At 38.5% G+C, this 16,122-nt stretch overlaps 2 protein-coding genes across 2 annotated transcripts in view; one reads left to right on the forward strand and one right to left on the reverse strand.

Annotated features, from left to right (window-relative positions):
* The window catches only part of LOC121591424, a 61,983-nt gene that overhangs the window by 13,164 nt on the left and 32,697 nt on the right, over window positions 1-16,122 (reverse strand). The window contains exons 5-8 of the mRNA XM_041911892.1: window positions 12,848-12,967; window positions 12,595-12,755; window positions 11,497-12,477; window positions 11,318-11,382 (exon numbers count right to left, since the gene is read on the reverse strand). Of these exons, the coding sequence (XP_041767826.1) occupies window positions 11,318-11,382; window positions 11,497-12,477; window positions 12,595-12,755; window positions 12,848-12,967 (1,327 nt within the window). The remainder of the gene's footprint in view (window positions 1-11,317; window positions 11,383-11,496; window positions 12,478-12,594; window positions 12,756-12,847; window positions 12,968-16,122) is intronic.
* Window positions 8,472-11,311, forward strand: LOC121593593. The gene is made up of 3 exons (XM_041916103.1): window positions 8,472-8,485; window positions 8,614-9,882; window positions 10,128-11,311. The coding sequence occupies exons 2-3, from the start codon at window positions 8,668-8,670 to the stop codon at window positions 10,848-10,850; spliced, it is 1,938 nt and encodes a 645-aa protein (XP_041772037.1). The 5' UTR covers window positions 8,472-8,485; window positions 8,614-8,667; the 3' UTR covers window positions 10,851-11,311.

Below are 16,122 nucleotides of genomic sequence, written 5' to 3' on the forward strand. Positions count from 1 at the left end.
AACACGACATAACAAGAACGATGAGTTACACAAATATATCGATTGGCGGATGGCAGAGGTACGCGCACCAGTGCATATAGTTAAATACAAATGTAAAGTTTAGCTGATAAGCTTCACGCACTTTTTGCCTTTACTTTCTTTCCGATAAACAACCCGTTAAAATCGTTATATCAGATCACTTTACAATTTAGAGGGTTTTTTTTGACGATTAGAATAATACAATAATGTATTCTAACATGATAACAATAACAAAATTAAGTTTGGACGTGATTTTTATTGTGCTGAATTGTTGATTTAATCCAAATGATATGACCGAATTGTCCGCCCGTAATTGAATTATTTGTGTTCCATTAAACAACTTTACTTTTGTAACACATGATGTTTAAAAATTGCTGTGTTTAAAACTAAACAGTTGACTTCAATTTAAAAAACAAACACAACCACAACACGATTGTAAAGCATATTCATCTTTCTACTAATGACGAGGTTGCCAGTAAAATCATAATCCCACAATACAAAGAGTTTAAAACAGCAAGAGAGCACTTTCCAAAATGATACCTTTTCCCCGTCCTTTCGGGTACATTATTTTCCTGCCGTTCATTACCCAGCTGGCAACACATGTTAATATTTTCTACGAGTAATTGAATCAAAATATCGCTAAGATAAACAATCCGAATCACGGATCGATGCGAACATATGCAGAATTGACAGATACCGCGAAATTAAACGAAATGCCCGACACTACCCTCCATAGATATAGCGCTTCGAACGGCTTGTTCTCCAGAGCCCACATGTCAGGCTTGTCAAATTGGACAAAAGACAAATTTCACGGCATTTTAGACGACCTTTACATCTCTTCGTTTTGCCCAGATATAACGTCATTTCATACAAAGTCTATTTATATTAAATCTTCATTTTCACGATCGAACAAATATAATCATTACATTTTGGAAGCGTTTCAATAAACTTTGACACTACTGACACCCGAACCGGGCTAGAAACATTTGCAAACCGTATGCTAGTTCATGCGTACCGAGAGCAAACATCATATCGATTAGCGCGCAAAACCCACTTGAGTGTCCCTTCCTTATAATCCTTCCCCAGTGCATGACAATCATGGATGAAGCAAAACCTGCAACCCAAGCTAGCTAAACATTTATTTTACAACAACAGTTTACATCTGCAGTACTTCGGATGAGTTGAGTTCCAATTGAAAGTGGAAGAAGGCACATCTGAACACAGCAAATAGAAATTGGTTCGTTTGATTTGTTCGACGATTTTCACCACTTTGCAACAACGTTACTCTTTCCTCGGCCATGCTGTTGTAGCGCCTTTTTTACACCTCCGCCAATCAAATTTGGTTACACACTCATACTTTCGTACATGATCATGTTCATAACAAACGGCAATGGTGTTCTGTGTGATTAAACGTATCCGCTTTGTTTTCCGCTAACAGGGCACAATACATACGCGTCGCCCGGATGAATAATTAATCAATTTTCACTGGAATTCCGAAGGGACAACGAAATTTACGCGACTCAATGTCTGCTTTTGAGCTGCGTATTGTATTGGCAAACAAAGCCAATATTGCCCGCCAAAAGACATTGCAATTTTGATTACTTACATTATTTACGAAAACTCTATAATTTAACACTTACGGCAAGTAAAAAACCGCGACCAAAATGATAAACCTTTTAAATGCGCTACAGATGGCCTTTGGAGTAGCCCAAACTCTTCTTCACTCATGTCAAATGTTGATTTCAGAATAATGAATCTATAAAATTTATTATTCATTAATGTTTCCATAATTTGGTTTAGAAAAGATAGTAGCTAAATTTGTTTAAAACTCTTTTTATTTATTAATTTTGGTGTCTTTATTAAAAGCATTAGAGCAAAAAAGTGTTGCTGCCGTAATATGGATTTCAGCTGCGATGAAGTTGTAAATTCTAAAGGCCGTGTCTACACTGTCCGTACTCGCAAGTGTAATTTCGATTTTTACTAGCGCATCTGGCGGCGGCTATTCGAGGCATTTTTCCAAACAATTTGGAGCCACTTCACAAAATATGTTATTTTTTTAACTTCTTTTACTTAAACTGGACTGGAAAAGCTTGGTAATTGATAAATAAATACAGGGTGGCTACTCGAATCAGGATTTTAAATTCCCGGTTTTTCCCGGATTTTTTGGGGTTTTCTCGGTTCACTATACATCGTGTGCCGGTTATCTTAAGCTATTTAAATATACATTATTTATATTTTCGGAAGTTATATGAGCAAATAACTGAAGAAATAATAACAGTAAAGCATTAAAAATATTGCTTTTTGGTGGTTTAGTATCATGCCACTAACGGGTAATGACTTTACTCCGTGACAAAGATATTTTGCATCTGCTATCAATTGTTGATTGATAGTCATGGACCAACCAGCCACTGGAGAAAGCATAAAAAACCGCGAAGAACAGAATTCTGATGAAACAGCAGCCATGCATTATGTTGTTACTCGCACGATGCTGATGATGCACCTCACGACTAGCTATACAGGAGATTTCAGGGGATTTCTTAATTTTGGGACACTTTATTGATTCCCTTTTGGAACAGGCTTTTATCTACTTACTCTTGCGTAGAAAAGCAAGCTCATGGTTTCATTTTTTACCCATTCCATTCCATTCAAAAGAATCCAGAATAATGGCTGGGCTATATCAGAACGGTTGTTCTTCGATTTTCGGAAACGGCGAGGAAGGCAGCAATGCTGATCCATAGCTCTAGTGAAGAATGGATGGGTTAGTGCAAATCTCGTGAAAACAAAGGAGCAACGGTCGGACTGCAGAAGCGACGCCAGCTCAACCTGCGCGTATCAGTGTGGGAACCCAGTCAACCGGGCGGAATCAAGGTAGAGGCCTCAAACCAAAATGCAAAATGCCAATGCAAAATGCCAACAAAAGATGTGTGCAAGGTAGAACGAAGAGGCACACCATACCCGAAATGCGCAAGAACCGATATCGGTGAACGTACACACTAATTTTTTTTACCATTACTCAGTAATTTTTAACTGAATTTTGAAATTTTTTGACTAATTATTTTTTTCATTTTTTTAAAAGTAGCGAAAAAAACATTCAAATTGAAGTTTTTATTGATGCATAGGTGGCAGTCCGTTCAGCTCATGTTCATTCATGTCTTATAGAGTTTGATACAGATTTAAACTGTATTTTTTCGACCCAAGTTTGATGCTACGGTTAGCACTCACGGTCATCACGAAATTTCAGCAAGTGCCGCAAAATGGCGTGAAGATTTTACATACCAACACGGCTGCAAATTCATTCACATTAATCCCGCAAGCCGAAATCTCCTGAAATTTTATCGCGGGGCCTGTAAGCGCCTACCAAATCATCTTTTTGTTCATCACGACCAAGCGGGCATCGCATTAAGGCCGGGGGACACTGTCCGTACTCGCTAGTGTAATTTTGATTTTCACTAGCGCATCTGGCGGCGGCTGATGGAAGGTTTTTTGGTCATCGAGGGATTGGTGGTGCCGGATCTCAAAATATAGTATTATTTGCATCATTTTTCAATGCGGAAATGGCTAAAATACTTACACTACATATTCACCTATCAATTACAAAGCTTTTCCAGTCCAGTTTATGTAAAAAACATGGAAAAAAAAACATATTTTCTGAAGCGGCTCCAAAATGTTTGTCAAAATGCTTCGATCAGCCGCCGCCAGATGCGCTAGTGAAAATCGAAATTACACTAGCGGGTACGGACAATGTACCCCGGCCTTAACGCTATGATGTTTTAGCCTTTGCTACGACCTTCGCGACAAAATTTAAGAAGAAGAAAAAAACAGTTCAGTCGCCTTTACGACTTCAAATTTTAACATCTCCATCGTAAAACATGAGAAAAAATACAAAACATACAGCACAATATTGCCAACTCCAAAACAAGCAAATACCAATAATATTTATATTATTTTTAAATGTTCAACTTTTTAGATAGATGTTTTTTTCTTATTTTATTAAACATCCTTCAAGATACAAAGACCTATTATATAAAATCATAAAGGCCGGGCTAAATTGATCGTACTCCGTAGTGTAATTTTGATTTTCACTAGCGCATCTGGCGGCGGCTGACCGAAGCATTTTGCCAAACAATTTGGAGCCGCTCCAGAAAACACGTTAATTTTCCATGTTTTTTACTTAAATCGGAGGAGAAAAGTTTTGTAAAACGTAGATACACATGTTTTGCACGCATTGCATCCATTTTTGCAATGGAAAGCGATGGAAAAACTACTTAATTTTGAGAACCGGGATGACCATTCCCTCGATGACCAAAAAAAGCTTCCACCAGCCGACGCCAGATGCGCTAGTGAAAATAAAAATTACGCTTGCGGGTACGGACAATGCCCCCCGGCCTTAAAAAAACAGTTCATAGCCATAAAATGGATAAAAAATGTAAAGGGAACCGACACTAGTTCTAGTTCGGTCACAGATAGGAGAGATTCCGAAGTACCAACAAATTAACCGAGATCGCTACGAACCACAAGGAAAAATCCTTTACCTAAAATCTACAAATTAGTATAATTGCATTAATTTTTAATATATTCACAAATACCAACATGAACAAAGGCAAAATGAGGGCGAAAGGACAATGTTATAAAAAATTGGATTGTTCTTTGTAGATACTCTCGGTGACCCCGCTCCTTTCTTTTCCACGTCCCCTTTTTTTTCAAGTCCTTTATATGTATGCCTCCATTCCGTGCCTTCCCTGTGCTCCTTAATTGTCTCTATCTATCTTACACTATTAATATCACATCACCTCGTCCCTTTTACTCTGAGCCTTTAAATACTCAAAGATATATTTCACCCTTTTTCAGTAACCGTACATACTCATTTTTTACACTTCTCTTCATTCCTGATTGTGTTGAGTGGCCATCGCTTTTTCAATTCACCAAAGGGAATTGATGATAAAAAAGCGACTTAAGTAAACGAAACTTACAAACGTGGAGAGGACAATTACTAAGCTGAACCATCTTTGTCGCATATTTTCTCGTTTTTCCCAGTTAGTAAGAGTTGATTGAGCTTTACAACAATAGAACGTTTCATTCGACATGGTGTAAAATGTTGATCAGCATGTACTGGGTACGCGCTATGTAGGATCGTATGGTTTCATAACGCGCGTCTTTCCATCTCTCATTCCGGTTGCAAATTAAGAAACGAACCCACATAATAACAACCTAAATAAATTTACCCAATATTACCAAAACGAAAGTAAAATAACCCCAATTGAATTTTTGATTGTATTGAATTGTTACTATCAAAGAAAAATAATAATAGAGGCGATTGGTTTCCAAAACATACACAAACTGAAACAAAACTGGAGCTAGTATAAGGATTCAAAAACGTTAAAATAAATAAAAAAATAGATCAAAATCAACAACTACAGAAGCATTTAAACATAATCTATGCCAAAATAAAGCGTGCAGAACATGCAGATATGTGCAAATAATTTTACTTCTTTTTAAGACAAACTTTATGTAAAATCTATACCAATGATAAGAAACGAAGTAGAATTATAGATAAAAAAAACATTGAACATTTTACTAGATAAATGAAACTTAAGCATAATTAAAACTGCACTCCCTAATTTTGTGTGGAACATCATACATATTACATGTACAATATATTTATATGTATTTTAATTTGTAAATAATCCATATTAAACATATTTAAAAAAATATATAACTTAGTCATCACGCAAGGCTGGATTGTTACTATCATAATAAAAAGCCAAATTATAATATATAGAAACTCACGTACAATTACAATGTTGCAGCGCAGAAAACGAATTCACCTTCAAATATTTACTGTCATTTTGGAAAATTTCAACCGTACTCGCTTCGTCGTTTTCAGCGACGTACCCTACTCTGCGAACCACTACATGCAGGCGCACTCTTTACCCGTAAGAAGGGAAACGGATGGCCAATTTTGCATACACTTCGTTTTTATTATTTGCAAACCATTAACCAAAAATACCATTTTGTAAAGGCGCAACAACCTACGGAGAACGATAGAACAAAATACGAGGCCAAATTCCCTTTAGCTTAACAAACGTTGGGTTTGTTATGTATGCTGCGCAATTCATGAACAGGAAGTATAAGCAAAATCTTCGTAAAACTAAATAAATATTACCAAGCAAAGAGTACATTAGACTAAACTATGAGCAATAATATTACTATTTTTTTTTCTAATTCTCGAGTTATCTTATACAGCAATTATAATAGCACATAATACAATTTTTAAAAAATCTGAGAAGATGATTTTTGACTATCACCCATGTTATTTGCTAACTGGTTAATGTGTTTCTAAAAAATATGTCTGCATGATGCAATAAACAACCCTATACTGACATTTCATATGACTTACACACTGCATTTTCGGTTTCAATTTATTTTTGTGATTGAGTGATTGAAAACCCAACAATTATGATTTGTATTCAAACTACACAAATCAAATTACTATGTATTCAAAAATGCTTTGAAAGCGACCACTAATTTAGAAAACCACAAACGGTTGACGGTACTGGGAAGAGATAAATCAGGTTTCATTTATTTCCCAGCGGTACCATAGAAATCTACTAGCAGCACACGACACGGCGAAGTGCGATACAAACAGAAACGCAAAATAGAAATACCCACCAGAACAGCACCATACATTTTCTCCCTACGGCGAGGACTCGTTTTTTACCCTTACTCAAAACTGCTTTTTTCCCTCTATTAGAAAACACGATTGTTCCGGCATTTCTCCACAACCTTCGTCGAACCTAAGTACGCATCTTTTGCGGTATCACCAAACGAAGAGGAATTTGTCCGGCTGGCTGGCTGGTTGCGGTTGCAATGTGTTCCCCGCGCTCTCTGACAGTTATATGATAGCGGGGAGAGCGAGTCAGCGAAAAAATCATAGATGAAATTGTTAAACAAATACTCTCAACTTGATTCGATTTTTTCTTCACCCCAAGCCACACCACCTAACATTCAATCTGGCGTTCTTTACTACAAATGATAACAGCGGTATTTGCGATTGCCTCAATTGATATCCAAGAAGCAAGGCTATTCTTCTCAACGATGATGATAGTAATTCAACCCATTTTTATCAACTTTTTTTAAATATCAATTTGATATTAAAAATCAATACTGCTGTTGTAACAGGGGTGGTCCCGTGGCACAATCGTCACCTCGCATGACTCAACAACATGCCCGTCGTGGGTTTAATCCTCACATGGACCGTCCCATCGAATCAAGGACTGACTATCTGGCAGCGTGATACTTAATAAGTCTCGAAAACCTGTACAGGCCGTCATGTCCGCGCAGGACATTACCCCAATAAGAAGAATAAATACTTATAACAAAAATCAAAACATTTAACATAAAAAAATATTTAAGAAAAACTTAATCATTACTATCATTATAAAAAGTAATGTACAGTAGATGACCGCTAACTGAGAGGTAAACAAGCTCCAGTTAACGAACAATGTTCGCTAACTGGAGGGACGTTTCTATGGATTGATTGTTTTGATTGGCGTTGACTGGCATAAACATACCAAACTTTTTTTTTCATTTATGTTGATATAAAGTATAGTAATTCGTGTAATAACATAAATTAATAGCAAAAGTAGGCAAAAGACTCTAAATTTGTTTGAAAAATGCACATTTGCGACAAATTTCTCTTCATGAGATTCCGGATGTTCCATGTTTGGACGTTTAAGTGTTCGTTAACTGAGAATCACTCTAGCGAACCTCCAGTTAAAAGCACTCCAGTTAAAACACATCCAGTTAGCGGTCACCTACTGTATTATAACAAATTTGACCGACGTATGCTTATTTTTTATCAATCGTTCCTATGAGCAACTATGAGCAATTTCTTTGGCAAAAAATGTGTTTTCATTGTTTCTTAATTATTTACGTATGATTTGTTCGCACCAATTCATAACTGATTACTCTCTCCTCTCTAGCGCTCTCCAACTCTAACTCTCTCTATCTATCTCTCTCTATCTCTCTCTATCTCTCTCTATCTCTCTCTATCTCTCTCTATCTCTCTCTATCTCTCTCTATCTCTCTCTATCTCTCTCTATCTCTCTCTATCTCTCTCTATCTCTCTCTATCTCTCTCTATCTCTCTCTATCTCTCTCTATCTCTCTCTATCTCTCTCTATCTCTCTCTATCTCTCTCTATTACTCTCTATCTCTCTCTCTCTCTTTCTCTCTCTCTTTGTGTCTATTTCTCTCCGATATTGTATAAAGCTGTTGCCTTCTCGTTTTCTCACAGTGTATAAATCTCCTGTAACCGTTTTTTTACGATCATCTCATGCTCTACAGTCTGTGAGAGGAAAAACATGTGCCTAGGTACTCCTATCGTTCGTAATTAAATATGGGGAGCATTCTAAAGATGACCAAGGAAGCATTCGTTCGAATTCAATTCATTGCCAACCGTCAACGAGGTAAGGTCGGAAAGCTAAATGTTCGCAAATTCAAACTAATCCAGTCAAGTTCTAACTGGCAGCGCCAATATTCGTGATTCAATATTGATAGTAAAATTATGTTACAAAAAAAAGTAAATCAAGTTAAGTGATCTGTGTGTTTCGTGAAATATCTTCGAGCCTATGTGACAAGTTCCCCACTCATGTTGGAGACTTGGGTCAACCCGAATGCACCGGATGTGGTTCTGGAGGTAGGACCACATCCTTGCAGCACGCGTTTCGCTGCACATTCATCTGTATTAGCTACACACAGTGGATATCTTCGCGCTGCTCTTCAAAGGTATGAATCACAGCATACCAGCACAATTGCCTCGTTACGAAGAGTGCAACACCATTCTAATGGGGCAGCAATTGGTGTACCATCTGAGTTGTGTGCATTACCTGCTACTAATACAGCCACATGTTTGTTGTATTTGCCAAACGTATCTCCCGAGCAATTTAGTCCGTTACTGTCGTATATGTACACCGGGTACCTGGACCTCTCGATGGACAACATTTTTGGTGTACTCCTAGCTACTCATTTACTACATATGCCACGGGCTTTGGAACTTTGCCGAACGTATCTCTCTTCATCCGCTAGTACTACCAACCCATCTACTTCCACCACGCTTTTAGAACCATTGCAGCGCAATTTTTTCATCGCAAAAACTGAACCATCCGCTACTCCTACGTTCTCAGTAGCCAACGGAGCTTCAAGATTAGTTAGGCCAATTGCAAGCAAACCAATGGCCACCATCGGATTGAATTTTATAGTACCACCTGCCGCATCTCAGATTAATCTTCTACCGAGTGCACCATTTAGAAGTCTTGGGACTAGCGTGCTGGACATAGATATCCAGCCCAGATATCCAGAAGAGGTAGATAATGAAACTCACTCTCCTTCACAAAGTCCCATAAGTGTAACTCGTTTTGAAGAAGAAAGCAGAACGTCCTTAACAACTCAAAATACTTCTGCGTTGGAAGTTGATGTTAACAACATTGATTTCATGTGTGACGAAAATATAACTAAACCAAATGATCTTAAGCATACAGATGATAATAATGCAGAACTATCTGGTTCATTGGATAATGAGAACCTTGCGAATAAATGTAACCCTCAGACTGGTTTCACTAAACGGCAAAAATCCCAACAAGACACTGTTAATGACAGTACAAACAGTGTTATTATTGATATTGCTAGTTGTGATGGACCTGTGCGTTTTCGCCGAGTGTTGAATGTCATGTACGGTTGTAATACAAATAATCACAGTATAGATTGTGCTGACACAGAGGACGCACCGTACTTAGCCGAAACAGAAACTAATGTAAAAAAACGAAGTATCCGCTCTTTACGATATGCTTCATCATTTCATCAACAGGTAAGAGTAATCGGTTGCTTTTCCTATAGATAATGTTTATTGATTGTTTATTATTTGAATAATTTATTTATTTAGAATGTATGTAGTGATAGCTAGATCGATTTGCTATTTTTAACTTGTTATCTAAATTAGCACTCATTTAAATTACAAAAAAAGCTTTTGATTCGTTTTGAAATGCCATTCAAAACAAATTAACCGTTGATTTCAAAATCGATGCTAACAAAGTTTCCCCTACTCATTCATAGATGGCGCGCAACATCAGTAACACTGGAAAGCTCGCGTATGAAAGCACGTCATCGTCATCGACCGGTAGTTGCCAAAAATTTCAAAGTCAACAAACGCAACTGCAGACAGTTGCTGCCACGCCATGTGCAGGACAACAGGAAAAGGATCCAAAGGATGAAAACAGTCAAGGAGATGTAACACCCGATAACGTCGAACATGTTACCGATGCTGAAGGCAATTCAAACTACACTTGCGTATATTGCAAGCATTCTTTTAAATCCCATTATTGTTATCAAAAGCATGCTAAAAGACATTTAATACCTCTTTGCTTGGACAACAGACCGACACCATACTCCGATGCGACAAAAATTAAAACAGTTGTAACTGCCCAGCCTAGGTCATATGATGCACGTCGTCGTACACACCAAAATCCCACCAGCAACAACAATACGATCAGAAGAGAAGTGAAACCTCTTGACATGAATGTGCAGTATTATCCATGCAAAACTTGCGGTAGCAAGTTTCCAAGTTACTATTTTGTGCATAAGCATAGAAAACTGTGCCATACGGAGGAAGAAGATGATAATCACAGTGCAAATGCTACATCTCATAACACATCTGCACATGTTTCCAAACAGAGCAATGAAGCTTTACAAAGAGAACAAGCTAGCGCTGAACCAGTAAAACAGTCCGACTTGCTTGCGAATGTAGATCACTCACCACATCAAATAGAACAACATTGACAAACATAATGAGAACTTTTAGACGTAACTAAACTTAAACTAACTAATTAAACTAACATTAAATTTAATTCTGCCATTTTCACATCTTTAGTAACATATCACAAATATTTTGGACCAAGAATATCACATACACACACACATCACACATTATGAACACGTAGTAAGAAAACTAAAACAGATATATTTTATCTCTAGCTCAGATTTACTATTTGAGATCACAATTGCATTTATGCGTAGCTATATGATGAAAAAATATCCAAAAAGTAACCCAATGTAATTACCACCAGTTGTGAAATCAAATCGCGCTTCGATAACTCATTCTCAATATGTACTAAGATTGTGTTGTTTAACAAATGCCGCATTTTTTTACACTCCAACAGATAAAATGTCATAATAATTGATAATAAGTCAATATAGTTACTGCTGTTAAGCAAAGCATTTAAACACCAGATGAAAGAGATAATTACCTTCTTGAATGTCGGCACTGTTAGATTCGTTGATAGTTTCATCAATACGCTTGTTTAGTGAGTCGCTTTCAAAGAAAAGATTATATTCAATTAACAAGATGAAAATTTACTTTCCATATGCAACAAATAAAATATGCTTCTGCGATACTATGCAGAACAAATGTGTTATATTTACTTACCTAGTACTAATTTCTTCTTTGAAGTGTTGAGCATCCTCCTTGACACTTCCAAGTTTGCTGCTTACTACACTCGCAACCACAGAGCCAAGCGTTAATTCAACCGTGGATGGCAATGGTTGACTAACCGTAGAGTTCAACGAGAACAATTCAGTTTTCACGCCATTGATCGGAATGCTACCAGATAATGCAGTCGTAGTAGATGGTATAATACATGAAACTCCGATACTATTTTCAACAGGAGTCTCATCCGATGGATTCGATACTGTTTGCTCTACATGCCCCGTAGATGGTGTAAAAGTAGTAACTCCATCTCCACTAACCACTTTCGCACTACTCGAGGATGCCGTCGATAATATATCCATTCCTGTATCATCATCCATCACCCTATCGGTATCGGAAGATACACTCGTTACCGTTGTCTCTACGGTTGTCGTACCTGTTTTCGATACACTTGGGCCCGTGGATGCATTTAATTCTGTGTCATTTATCTTCGTAGAAATCTCTAGAGCGTCTTCACCAGAAGCAAAGCTACAGTTAACATTTACTGCACTGTTATTACTGTTATAAGTCGATTCAGTTGCATTGTCAATTACAATGGCGTTGTTGTCATTGCTGCAAGAGGTGTTGCTGCTATTCACACTACATGCAGATGTAACGGAGGAAGCGTTGATCGATGCAGTCACATAACTACTAGGTGATAGGGACGAAGAATTCGTAATACAACTACCATTAATGCTGCCGTTATTACCCGTGCTAGTGACGTCGCTCATCATGTTAGTACTTGTAATATTATTATTATTACTGTTGTTGTTGATATTATTGCCACTACTGCCATTATTACTGCTTGCGGGAACACTGGTAGATGACGGATTTGTCGTGACATTGACAATATTGGCTGTCGCATTACTTCCTATCGTACTATTTGTTGAATTCGCGGCACGATCACGGCCTACAGTCTTTTGTTGTTGTTCACGTTGTAGTCTATAAAATAAGAATCAAAAAAATATTTCATTAGTGAATCAAAGCATTTAGTTCAGTGATCATAATGAACAGGTACTCATCCATGCTTATGAAAAAGGTATCCAAAAAAAAGCTCACCTTGTTGTAACACCAGTAGTCATTGCATCCACAATTGATTGTGTTTGCTGCTGGTTAGATTTTTGAGGGTTTCTAGAGCTTCTTGTTCGCTGTCGGGACTTCCTTAACAACTGCTTATAATTTTCCGTCTTCTTACTGAGGTAGTAATATCGCACACAATCCTGAAGTAAAGATATCATGCAAATTTAAACGATATACACTTTTTTTCGTTTTTTTTTTACATGAATGAAATTCATTCATCTATCATTCATACCTGCGCACTTTTCCTGTCCAAACTAGCAGCAATTGTGCCGAAATTTTTCGAATGCTGCAAAAACTTTTCTCGAAAAATTTCCTTTTCGCCAGATGTCCACACATTCAAACTTAACCGCTCCTAAAATAACACATAATACAATCATATATTATAACATTTTATACATTTTCAATGTTTTATTTCTATGTTTTGTCCTTTCACTGGGATGGGCACACAAAATTGTAATATTTTATAGCTACATAAAGAACGCAATTTGCAATATCTGTTCTGAGAATGTGTTTCTTTTTTATTGTTGTATGGATAATAGTGATGGTTAACCGGAATCGCACCCACGGCTCGGAATCGCTTCCGAACATTGCTACTCCGGCTCCGATTCCGAAAAATTCAAACCGTCGTTTTCGACCGGAGCCGTCCTGAACCGTCCTGAACCGTCGGAGCCGTCCGGAGTCGTCCGGAGCCGACGGAGCCGTCCGGAGCCGACGGAGCTGTCCGGAGCCGACGGAGACGTCCGGAGCCGGTCGGAGCCGGTTGGAGACGTTGGGGCTGTCGGTGCTGTCGAAGCCGACGGAGCCAGTTGGATCCGTCGGAGTCGTTGTAATAGTCGGAAGTATTCTGAAGCGCTTTAATTTCCCGATATCAGCGCTGATTTCATTTTAAAAAACAGCTTATAAGTAAACAAAAAGTCTTCTTCATTTAATGCTCTGAAGTTTTTTTGTATTTGTTTTAAACAATAAAATCAAAAACAATTGCTTGCTCCGTATATATATAGGAAAAATATGAATCAAACTATTATTGATCTTTATTTTCATAAAAGATGGACGGATGATTGATAGTTATATTCTTTGTCTTGTCCATGTGCCATCATGTTATTCGGTAAAAAACAAGTGCGGCCTAAACCGCAAATATACACGTTAGTCAATGTAAACAACCGTGCAAAACTGCCATAATTACACTCGTCTGCCTCATTGTTTCGTATTTTATCAAACCCACCTCCCGTCATAGTTTTATTGCTCCTTGACCTCCTAGTTTGATTTTTTTTCCTATATATATATATACGGTGCAAACAATTATTTTTTACTTTATTTTTGAAAAAAAAAACACAAAAAAACTTCAGAGCAATAAATGAAGAAGACATTTTATTTACTCGTGAGCTGTTTTTTAAAACAAAATTATCGCTAATATCGGGAAATTAAAGCGCTTGAGAATACTTCCGACTATTACAACTACTCCGACGGCTCCAACCGGCTCCGTCGGCTCCAACGACTACGACGGCTCCAACTGCTACGACGGCTCCGACCGGCTCCAGCTGCCGACTAACGGCTCCAACTGCTCCGACGGCTCCGACGGCTCCGACGGCTCCGACGGCTCCGACGGCTCCGACGGCTCCGACGGCTCCGACGGCTCCGACGGCTCCGACGGCTCCGACGGCTCCGACGGCTCCGACGGCTCCGACGGCTCCGACGCCTCCGACGGCTCCGACGGCTCCGACGGCTCCGGACGGCTCCCGCTGCCGGCTAGCGGCTCCGGACGGCTCCGGACGACTCCGGACGGCTCCAGACGGCTTCAGACGGCTCCGAGGTCGGAGTTTTGCACCTAACTTCCGGAACCGCTTCCAATTTTGGCGGAGTCATTCGGAAGCGATTCCGGATTTTTGTTAATTTACCCATCACTAATGTGTAATCGTCATGCTGAGCCGCTTTGAGAATGGCTAAGGTATTTTTTAAATTTCTTAAATTATTTTTAAAATAAAAAAAAATGAACTCAATAAAATCCCAAAAAAATCTATTCCTTTAAGATAGTTGTCGAATAGAAAATCCTGTATCCATGGATCAAGATGACAAATACCTGATAAACTAGGTATTAAATCAAAAATGCCCAGGTGACTTACATAAATGCCCACACTTACGTTTGAGTGTAAGTGTGCTACAAGTATTTTGGATTTCCCTTAATTATTTCCATAAATTCCTTAAACATTCGAAATTACTCTATTAAAATTAATACAATAATTTAATTTGTAAAATATGCAATCATTCATTCGTTTAAATTGTTTTATTTGCTAAAACACGAAATGAATAACTAGGCGTTTCCAGAATACTGATGTACACAAGTGGAATCAATTTGTTGGGCAGCATGTCCTCTGCGTGGAACAATGTGTTCGAGAAATGTACCGCAGATTCAGCAATACATTTGATGAATTCAGGTATCATCAACGTTTTCAAGCATCATACCGCAGTCTTGGCATTGGCTAAGACAGATTCGGGAAGGGTCTCGCGATAAAGGTCCTTGAGATAAAGTGTGAATACCTGTAATAAAAACCGTGCCGGAACTTCATTCTGAAGCCATCCGCCAAACGAACTATATGTTTCGGACCTCTGTCTTAGGTCTTCCGTCTTCCGAAATTAAATACAGTCTGAACTCACTGATTTAACTTCGATTCCCTGCCAACTATTGAATATGTGCTTTTTAGTTGGCATGTTTTTCCATACAAATCTAAAGGCCGGGCTACAATGATCGTACTCGCAAGCGTAATTTTGATTTTCACTAGCGCATCTGGCGGCGGCTGGTGGAAGCTTTTTTTGGTCATCGAGGGAATGGTCATGCCGGATCTCAAAATTAAGTAGTTTTTCCATCGTTTTCCATAGCAAAAATGGATGCAATGCGTGCAAAACATGTGTATCTACGTTTTACAAAACTTTTCTCCTCCGATTTAAGTAAAAAACATGGAAAAATAACGTATTTTCTGGAGCGGCTCCAAATTGTTTGGCAAAATGCTTCGGTCAGCCGCCGCCAGATGCGCTAGTGAAAATCGAAATTACACTGCGGAGTACGATCAATGTAGCCCGGCCTTAATGCCGGAGTACATGGTCCATACTCGCTAGTGTAATTTCGATTTTCACTAAGACATCTGGCGGCGGCTAGTGGAAGCTTTTTTGGTCATCGGGGGGGGGGGGGAATGGTCGTACCGGATCTCAAAATGAAATTTTTTTTCATCTTTTTTTATGCGAAAATGGATGCAATGCGTGAAGAATATGAGTATCTACCTTTTACAAAACTATTCTCGTCCGATTTTGAGTTCCTCAAATATGGTTATAACAGTTGCCAATGAAGACGCCCACAACGAATATAAAGGCCGGGGCACATTCGGACGGACGCAGGTTGGTTGCGCCCTGTTAATTGTGCTCTTGATCCAAAATACTGCTTCAAAACTTTTAAGCATGGCGGTGGTAGTCTCATGGTGTGGGGATGCTTCTCCTACTATAGGATGGGTCCGTTGG

The sequence above is a fragment of the Anopheles merus genome, chromosome 2L (assembly GCF_017562075.2).
Source record: "Anopheles merus strain MAF chromosome 2L, AmerM5.1, whole genome shotgun sequence".
NCBI classification, from domain to species: Eukaryota; Metazoa; Arthropoda; class Insecta; order Diptera; family Culicidae; genus Anopheles; species Anopheles merus.